Raw genomic sequence first — 10,636 nt, forward strand, 5'->3', positions numbered from 1 at the left:
AAGAATATACCTTCTTCTCAGCGCCACATGGAACCTTCTCAAAAATTGACCACATAGTTGGCAGCAAAGCAAACCTCCACAGGTACAAAAGTATTGAAATAACCCCCTGTATCTTATCAGACCACCATGCATTAAAGCTAGAATTCAACAGCAATACGAATTGCAGAAAACCTACATTTACGTGGAAAATGAATAACTCCCAATTGCACCATTCCTGGGTTGAGGAAGAAATAAAAAAAGAAATCAAAGACTTTCTAGAATTTAATGAGAATGTAGACACAACATACCCGAACTTATGGGACACCCTGAAAGCAGTGCTAAGAGGGAAGTTCATAGCACTAAGTGCTCACATGAAGAAACTGGAGGAAAGTCACATTAGAGAATTGACAGAACAACTGAAAGCTTTAGAGCAAGAGGAAGCAAACACACCAAGGAGGAGTAGACGCCAGGAAATAATCAACCTGAGAGCCGAAATCAACAAAGTAGAAACTAGGAAAACAGTACAAAGAATCAATGAAACAAAGAGTTGGTTCTTTGAGAAGATCAACAAGATAGACAAGCCTCTAGCCAAACTAACCAAAAGGCAGAGAGAGAGCACGCTAATTAACAAAATCAGAAATGAAAAGGGAGACATAACAACGGACACTGGGGAAATCCAGAGAATCTTTAGGTCATACTTTGAAAACCTGTATTCCACAAAATTGGAAAACCTAAAGGAAATGGACAACTTTCTGGATAAATATCACTTACCAAAATTAAATCAAGATCAGATAAACAGTTTAAATCGAACTATAACCCCTAATGAGATAGAAGCAGTAATCAAAAGCCTCCCAACCAAAAAAAGCCCAGGGCCAGATGGCTTCACTGCAGAATTCTACCAGAAATTCAAACAAGAGCTAATTCCAGTACTCCTCAAACTGTTCCACACAATAGAAGCAGATGGGATATTGCCAAACTCTTTCTATGAGGCTACAATCACTTTGATACCCAAGCCTCACAAAGATATGACTAAGAAAGAGAACTACAGACCGATATCCCTCATGAACATCGATGCTAAAATACTCAATAAAATATTGGCCAACCGAATACAAGAACATATCAGAAAAATCATCCACCATGATCAAGTAGGCTTTATCCCAGGGATGCAAGGATGGTTCAACATACGAAAATCCATCAATGTAATCCACTATATAAACAAACTGAAAAAGAAAAACCACATGATCATCTCACTAGATGCTGAAAAAGCCTTTGACAAAATCCAACATCCCTTCATGATAAAGATCTTGGAGAGAACAGGAATAACAGGAACATATCTAAACATGATCAAGGCAATATATACCAAACCAATAGCCAACATCAAAGTAAATGGAGAGAAACTCAAAGCGTTTCCTCTAAAATCAGGAACAAGACAAGGCTGTCCACTCTCTCCATATCTCTTCAATATTGTACTTGAAGTTCTGGCTATAGCAATAAGACAAGAAAAGGGGATCAAAGGGATACAAATTGGAAAGGATGAAGTAAAACTTTCACTATTTGCAGACGACATGATAGTCTACATTAGTGACCCGAAAAACTCTACCAGGGAACTCCTACGGCTGATAAACACCTTCAGCAAGTTAGCAGGATACAAAATTAACTCAAAAAAATCAGTAGCCCTACTATATACAGATGATAAATCCAATGAGAAAGAAATCAGGGAAACATCACCTTTCACAATATCCACAAGCAACATAAAATATCTTGGGGTAACACTAACCAAAAAAGTAAAAGATCTGTACAATAAGAACTTTGAGACTTTAAAAAAAGAAATTAAAGAAGATACCAGAAAATGGAAAGATCTCCCATGCTCATGGATAGGTAGAATTAACATAGTAAAAATGGCAATCCTGCCAAAAGCAATCTACAGATTCAATGCAATCCCCATCAAAATCCCAACACAGTTTTTCACAGACATTGAAAGAACAATACTCAACTTTATATGGAAAAATAAAAAGCCCAGGATAGCCAAAACAACTCTTTACAATAAAGGATCTTCTGGAGGCATCACCATCCCCGACTTCAAGCTCTACTATAGAGCCATAGTTCTGAAAACAGCTTGGTATTGGCACAAAAATAGACTGATAGACCAATGGAATCGAATTGAAAACCCTGATATCGACCCACGCACCTATGGATACCTTATTTTTGACAAAGGTGCTAAATCTATACAATGGAAAAAAGACAGCATCTTCAACAAATGGTGCTGGTACAATTGGATTCGGACATGCAGAAAATTACAGATAGATCCATACCTGTCACCATGCACAAAACTTAAGTGCAAATGGATCAAAGATCTCAGCATAAATCCAGTCACACTGAATCTTCTAGAAGAGAAAGTGGGAACTACCCTTGAACAAATTGGCACAGGAGACCACTTCCTGAACATTACGCCAGAAGCACAGACATTGAGGTCTGCAATTAATAAATGGGACCTCCTGAAACTGAGAAGCTTCTGCAAGGCAAAGGAAACAGTCAGTAGGATAAAACGACCACCCACAGAATGGGAAAAGATCTTCACCGATCCCACATCTGACAGAGGACTGATTTCCAAAATATATAAGGAGCTCAAGAAGCTAGCCACCAAAACACCAAACAACGAAATTAAAAAGTGGGGTGCAGAACTAAATAGGGAATTCTCAACAGAGGAATCTGAAATGGCTGAAAGACACTTAAAAAAGTGCTCAAAATCATTGGCCATCAGAGAAATGCAACTCAAAACAACTCTGAGATACCATCTCACGCCTGTCAGAATGGCTAAAATAAAAAACACCAATGACAATCTATGCTGGAGAGGATGTGGAGAAAAAGGAACACTCCTCCATTGCTGGTGGGAGTGCGATCTTGTAAGACCACTCTGGAAATCAGTATGGCGGTTGCTCAGAAAAATGGGAATCAGTGTACCTCAAGATCCAGCCATTCCTCTCTTGGGTATATACCCAAATAGGGCATGTACTTACAACAAGGACATATGTTCAACCATGTTCATAGCAGCATTGTTTGTAATAGCCAGAACCTGGAAACAACCTAGATGCCCCTCTATTGAAGAATGGATTGAGAAAATGTGGTACATTTATACAATGGAGTACTACTCAGCAGAAAAAAGCAATGGAATCTTGAAATTCGCAGGCAAATGGATGGAACTAGAGGAAACCATCCTGAGTGAGGTAACCCAGTCACAAAAAGACAAGCAAGGTATGTACTCACTGATATATGAATTTTAGACATAGAACAAAAGACTACCAGTATATAATGCTCTTCACCAAAGAAACTAGGAAACATGAAGGACTCTAAGGGTTAAATGGTCCCCAGGAATGGAAGTGGCATGAACTCCCGAACTAATTGGGGGCATGAGGGTGGGGGGGGGAAGGAGCTGCTACAATAAGAGCAAGAGAAGAGGAGAAGAGGAGAGGAAATGGAGGGGCAGAAACATTGAGTTGGGGGAAGAATAGAGGAAAGAGAGCAAGATGAGAGATACGATATCAGAGGGAGCCACTGTAGGCCCGAGAAGGGATCAGGAACCAGGGAGATCTCCAGAGACCTACAAGGATGACACGATCTGACAATCCAGGCAATGGTGGAGAGGATAACCTAAAAACCCTCCCCCTAAAATGAGATTGATGACTTCTCTTTATGCCATCCTAGAGCCCTCACCCAGTGACTGATGGAAACAGAGACAGACATCCACAGATATACAATGAGCCGAAATCGGGAATTTAGTTGAAGAGAGGGAGGAATGAAGAACGAAGGGGTCTGTACTAGGATGGAGAAACCCACAGGAACTGTTGGCCTGAACAAGGGAGAGCACATCGACCCCAGATGCTGTCCAGGAGGCCTGACAAGACTGATCCAGACCCCAGAACATGGATGTCAATAAGGAGGCCTCTGCACTCCAGGGAGCCTCTGGTAGTGGATTAGTATTTTTCCCTGGTGCAAGAAGGGACTTTGAGAGCCCATCCCATATGAAGGGTTACACTCTGGCCCTGGACACATGGGGAAGGGCCCAGGATCAGCATAGGAAGACTTGGTGGACTTTGCTGAGCTCCCGTTGAGGGCCCTACCCTGCCTGGGGAGTAGTGGGTGGATGGGGTTGGGGGGATGGGCTGGGGGTGGGGGAGAAAGTTTGGGGGTGAGGGGAGGGAGAGGGAGAAGGGACTTGAAATAAGCTTGTTCCCTAACTAGAACTAATAAAATAAAATAAAATTTAAAAAAAAATGGCATAATACACGTCCATCTGTATTCAGGATGGGCAAGGCAGTCCAGCATGAGGAAGAGGTTTCATAGAGCCAGAAAAAGGACCAGGAACAGCCCTTCTTCCATTGCTAGGAGTCCCACAAACAGAACAAGCTACACAACTGCCACATATACAGAGGACCTAGGTCAGTCCCATGCAGGCTCCCTGGTTATTGGTTCAGATTCTTGTCAGTTCCCATGAGCCAGGCTAGCCTAGCTGTTTCTTAAAAAAAGAGACTTAGGCTAATGGCTAGACCAAGTCTCTGTTTTTAACAAACTTCAAACCGAAGTTTCTAAGACTCTGTTCTTTTTTTTTTAAATTTCTTTTTCCCATTTTCATTTAAATTAGAAACAAGATTGTTTTACATGTTACTCCCAGTTCCTTCTCCCTCCCCTCTTCCCCTGCCCCCCCCCACTAACACCCTACCTATCCCATACCCTTTCTGCTCCCCAGGGAGGGTGAGGCCTTCCATGTAGTGTCTTCAGAGTCTAAGACAGTTCTTAACCTATGGCTTAGACACCTGCGTCACTAGCAGGGTAATTTCTCAATGCCATGATTCCAGGCAGCTGAAATTCTGAAAAGGGCTCTGTGCTTCTAATCTGCTATCTTGGTTTCTCTTAATGTTGTTGATGTTCTTTTCATTTGTTTGCTTCTGTTTGTCTATCAAATTCATTTTGTTCATATGTAGCTTTCTAAATTTTATTTATATTTTGAACATTATTCCTTATAGGTCATTGGCATTCTTTAAGAGGACTTTTATCCTCTGTTATCAGAGATATAGCAATGTCTTTGTGGTTTGCCACAAATTAAAATATTTTGTTTTTTAAAGTTGAATGTTATATGTATGTTCTACCTTAGAATAAGATGATTTGCCTTTTTAAATTGATCTTGATTTTGCACAGGGTTACCACATCTACACCTGTGAGCTTCATATAGACAATTATCTCTTTGTTGTTGTCAGTGATGGACAAATAGAAAGAGCCCCATGTATGTTAGCCAAGACATCTACCACTGACCTGTACTCTTAGGTTCTACAAATAAATTTTATTAGAATTTACTGGAAATTATTATTTATTGTCTAAAAGAGATTTAAAAATAATAAAAGTCATAATTGTCTATGAAGCCTTATATCTTACTTTTATTTTTAAAAAAGCAGGTAAATTTGCAATTTCTGATTTACTTTAAACTTTTGGTTCAATTTCTGTTTTTATTTATTTTTTCTGTTTTATGGCTTTTGAGTCAAGAACTTGTTTATACTTAAGACCTTTCCTGAAGCCTGCTGCTGAGTCCAAAGAAATTTTTAATTGTAACCCTCCTGCTTCAGACTTCCTACCACTTGATTTGTGGTCTACTACAGAGGAGTAGACACAGGGTTTAACAAGTTTGACTCAGTATATTAAACAATTGGAAAGACATGGATACCCATAAATTGGTCCAGAAGCACTAATATTTGATCACACATGCTTTGGGAACAACAAAATAAAGCAAAGTAAGAATGGAGAGTTACTGAATAACTGGAAAATTCTTTGGGCAATTCAGAGATGTTAAAATACTCACAAAACATTCATTCCTAAATAACTACTACCAGAAGTTCAGTGAGTAACTGCAGTCCAACCTACTTCAAATAAACCCACCTGCATCTTATAATCTCCTGGAAATGAACAAGCTAAACTTTGCTTTGAGATGAAAAATACATTTGGCATAGGATATTTTAAACTAATGACAAATAAATAAAAAATGACTACTTCATAAAGCCAATACGATTTTTATTCATAGCTGACATTTCACTATTTTCCCTTATGCAGGGATTTTAACATAATTAGTTTTTTTATTCTTTTCTGTTTTATCACAACAATACAACTGATGACATGATCTTTTTTATAATTTCTATTTTATAAAAATACATAGATTAGTTAAATAGCCTTTATCAGTAACTCCCTTGGTATCATACTTTTTCTAAAATGTGTATAGATGTTGAACTCATCTTTAAGGTGCTACATGTAAGAACTAAACTGGAGACTAAAGTAAATGTCATGTAAGTATTGAAGCGACTTAACAATGATGTAACATTTTAAATGTGAGTGGGGAGTTCTAGGGATATTGCTCAATGGGAGAACTCACTCCTGTTATCAAGGACGTCCTGAAATTGATTTTGAGCTTTAAAGACAAAACACAGCAACAATGAATTATTTTTGTAAAATGATTTGGGAATACTCATGATAGACAATACCTTAGATATTTTGCTACACTCTATGGTTAAAAAATGATAAGGTATTAAAGAATAATGGGAATTGAATCTGTAGAAACTACCATTAAGGATGGAGGGAAAATGAGAAAAGGAAGCTGCACAATAGATTTCCCTTAAGATTTAAAGATTACTGGTAGATGGAGTTCAATGTTGGCTCAAGCACAGAAGTACACTCCCTAAAGAGAATTGCATGTATTTCTTAAATGCCAAGTCTCAAAGGAACGAAAGAAACATCCTGGTCCAGCGTGTAAACATTATCATCTCATGTATTTTTTATAACTTGTGTCTGTTCTCAGAGAAGAGATTGAGAAAGACTCTACCTTATTCATAGCCAAGTATATAATGCTAGCAAACTATGCAGAATTCCTGCTGTCTCATTTGGTGGTAAGTACATAAAAAGAAGGTAGCACTGCAAATGTTTAAAAGGGTATTTGATAAATTATGACAGGTTAATGGTGATTCCAGAACATATTAAAAATTAATTTGTGTTGTGTCATCTTAGAATCAAAGGTGTGAACTCCTCAGAGACTTATAGAGCCCTATAAAACACAACGGTAAAGGAATGAAATAATACCCTTCCTTTCATGATGAGGTAGGTTCAAATTTCTTCATGCTGGTATTTTGTTTTTCCTTTAACATCCTTAGATACAATATCTAAAATGAAAAATATGAGTTAACTATTTTTGACCCGGTTGCTAGTTGTAAAGTTCTCCAAAATGGAGTTTCTTCACATGTCTTCATTCTACATTGGAGTCGATACACACAGCTATCGATAATTAATTTTTTGTTAGAAAATCAAAGCACACACAATTCTTAACTTCTTTAATTTGTTGAAATTAGCTCTTCTGACTTAACTATGTTCCTCTTTTGAATCATTTTGCAAGTTAGCAACCAGCACTTGAACTCCAATCCTATAGGCACCAGCTATGAACACTCTACCCTCTTTTGATTAATGTAACTGTTTTATATTGCACACATCAGAGAGGTGATGCACTGTTTCCATTAGTGTCATTTGGCTTGTGAAGTCACATTGAAGTACAAGAATTTCATGAATGTCATTTGATTATATTTCATGCAATTCTAAGAATAAAATGGAATTCCAAGAAGAATATTCTGGAGAAAACAGCAGGGATTGTTGAGAGGTTTAGATGATGAAAGTGATACAATGTTACATTCAGTAAATTTCTTAGTGAGGGCCATCTTTCAAATCCATTTAGATTAATATTTTTTTTGTAGCAAGCAGAGGTCTAATCATTCCTAAACTCTGGCTAAGTCTAAAGCTTATGCTTGAAACAATGTTGTGGTCCTGAAGCCACCTGTGATAAGTTGAATGGGGTAAATCTTAAGTTGTCACAGGTTTTGCATGTATTTGCCCAGGACTGAAACATTAACAAGATGAGATCAGGGGTGGGAAACCTTTTCTTGTCCTCCCTCCTCTTATATTGATATCTGAGAAGTCTTGCTAGTAAATGACAGCAATGGTCATGACATTCTAGACAGTGGGTAGTTGACTTTACTCTAGCCTTTAATGCACTAATCTGGGAAAAATATCATTATACATCATGATAGCATGAACAGCAAATGCTGTGAATTCAAACAGGTACTTGTAACACACTTCTACCATCTACTTAAGTGTGAGAGAAGCTGTAAGTGATTTTTTAGGGGTCTTATAATGTTATGATATTTTTGTGTTACAGATTATCTTAAAGAAGAATGGGTCTGGAAAACAGCTCTTTGGTGACTGAATTCATTCTACAGGGATTAACAAATGATCCTGATCTCCAATTACCTTTATTCTTACTCTTTCTGTTAATATATACAACCACAGTACTGGGGAACATGGCTTTGATAACATTAATTGTACTGAATTGTCACCTCCATACCCCCATGTACTTTTTCCTTTTAAATTTGTCCTTCATTGACCTCTGTTATTCCTCTGTGATTACACCAAAAATGCTGATGAACTTCTTCGTAAGGAAGAATATTATCTCCTACGTGGGATGTATGACCCAGTTATATTTCTTTTGCTTTTTTGCTGTCAGTGAATGCTGTGTCCTCACATCAATGGCCTATGATCGCTATGTGGCTATCTGTAATCCGCTCTTGTATAATGTTGCTATGTCTTCCAAGGTGTGTTCCTATCTTATGCTTGGTTCATACATAATGGGATTTTCTGGTGCCATGATACATACTGGATGGATGCTTAGACTGACTTTCTGTGACAAAAACACCATCAACCACTATTTCTGTGATCTTCTCCCTTTGTTGCAGCTCTCCTGTACCAACACTTATGCCAATGAGATTGAGATTATTATTGTAGGCGGGATAGATATCATTGTGCCCAGTGTCATCATCTTTACCTCTTATGGCTTCATTCTCTCTAACATCCTTCAAATGAGATCCACTGAGGGAAGATCTAAAGCCTTTAGCACCTGCAGCTCCCACATTCTTGCTGTTTCTCTATTCTTTGGTTCAGGTGCATTTATGTATCTTCAACCCTCCTCAGTTGGGTCTATGGATCAGGGAAAAAGGTCTTCCATTTTTTATACCATATTGGTTCCTATGATGAACCCCTTAATCTATAGCTTGAGAAACAAGGATGTTAAAATTGCCCTGAGGAAAACCTTTAGCAGGAGGATGTTTTGAACAAAACTTAATATGTTCATTCCTTAGCTATGTTATTGAGAGTATTTTGCCTAAGATAGCAGTAATTAATTCTCCTTTATTATTATAAGATGTATCCTAAAACAGAACAAATGATCTATTAGTGGTCATATAAAATAATACTGCATTGTCCATGTATTTTGTGGCAAAACAGCTCTCATTTGTCTTTGTAATAAAGTATGAATCAGATATTTTTTTTACCCTTTTGGGGCATTACTCTGCATCTTGGAAATCCCAGTGCTTCATGATCAAGGTGCTTTTATTAACTGGCTACTGATTATAGCTGTATGTAATATGTATTTGACTTTCTGATGTTAGGTGTGTTATATTTATTTTATAAGATAAAACTGAAGAATTTATAAGGAATGTAAGTATTTTATACATACAACACAGAGCCTTAGTGACTGTACTTTACCTCTACTTTTCATAAAACTTTGGCAGAATTTCTCATACTTGAAGAGTATAGTCTAACATCACATTGGAGAATTATTGAAAATGTAGACTCATTTTTATATTGGACACAGAGTGAACATACTCACAAGAGTTAGAATAGATTTGTAGTTGAAGCTCAATATAGGAAGAAATTTGCAAAGTGACAACATGGGCAAATGGCATGTTACCAGCTCTTCTCTTTATAGAAGGTCCTAGAAATATTTAAGCAAATGGGAATTTTATGGGGAAATATTTTAGAGGAAAATTTATAATCTGATATTAAGTGACAATTTATGTATGTTATATGAGAACTTTAATGATATAAAGAAATTTTATTTTATTTTTGTCTACAGCCCAGTCAATTTTAAGTGCTTGGATGTTTGTTTAAAGTAATTTTTGCTTGGTTGTTTGATTTTATATGTTTTGAGTAAACACATTTATTCTTACTTTAAGGCAACCATTTGGCCTCCTAATGACTCAAATATCAAATACTGGCACTTCTAAAAGATGTATTTGTTTATTTTCATGTGTATGAGAGTTTTACCTGCATGCAGGAATGTGTTATCACTTTCATGCATTGTCTTCTATGGTCAGAGGAGGATGGTCCATGGCCTGAAATTGGAGATACAGATAGTGGTGAGACATCATGTGGGTGCTAGGAATTGAACCCCACTTCTCTGTGGGAGCATAAAGTGCTCTTAACCACTATACCATTTCTTCAGGACACAGTTTCTTGTGGTTTCTTTCAAAATGTTCTGTTGGCATAGAAGAGCTGAGTTTGCTTGGGAAAATCTTTCCTCTACGTTGGCTAACATTGTTTTTTTTTTTTTTTTTTGGATTGACTAAGGTTGTGTGCTTCACTGAGAACACAGCAAGTTTACTATATGGGACACTTTTTAGGCACTGCAGGGTGTTGTTGTCCCATGTAGATTTCATTATTCCTTTAGTTACTATCAGTGAATTAAATTAGTTAGAATTGTTTTGTTTGGAGACCCTCAAAAGTCATCATAAGCATATATATA

The 10,636-nt window shown here is 37.3% G+C and overlaps 1 protein-coding gene across 1 annotated transcript; it reads left to right on the forward strand.

The window, feature by feature from the left end:
- Window positions 1-8,222: 8,222 nt before the first annotated feature.
- On the forward strand, window positions 8,223-9,164 carry LOC100763150 (olfactory receptor 145-like). Its single transcript, XM_027412245.1, has one exon. It carries the CDS (start codon window positions 8,232-8,234, stop codon window positions 9,162-9,164), a length of 933 nt encoding a protein of 310 aa, XP_027268046.1. The 5' UTR covers window positions 8,223-8,231.
- The last annotated feature ends 1,472 nt before the right edge of the window (window positions 9,165-10,636 follow it).

This window comes from Cricetulus griseus, chromosome 4, assembly GCF_003668045.3.
Source record: "Cricetulus griseus strain 17A/GY chromosome 4, alternate assembly CriGri-PICRH-1.0, whole genome shotgun sequence".
Classification (NCBI taxonomy): Eukaryota; Metazoa; Chordata; class Mammalia; order Rodentia; family Cricetidae; genus Cricetulus; species Cricetulus griseus.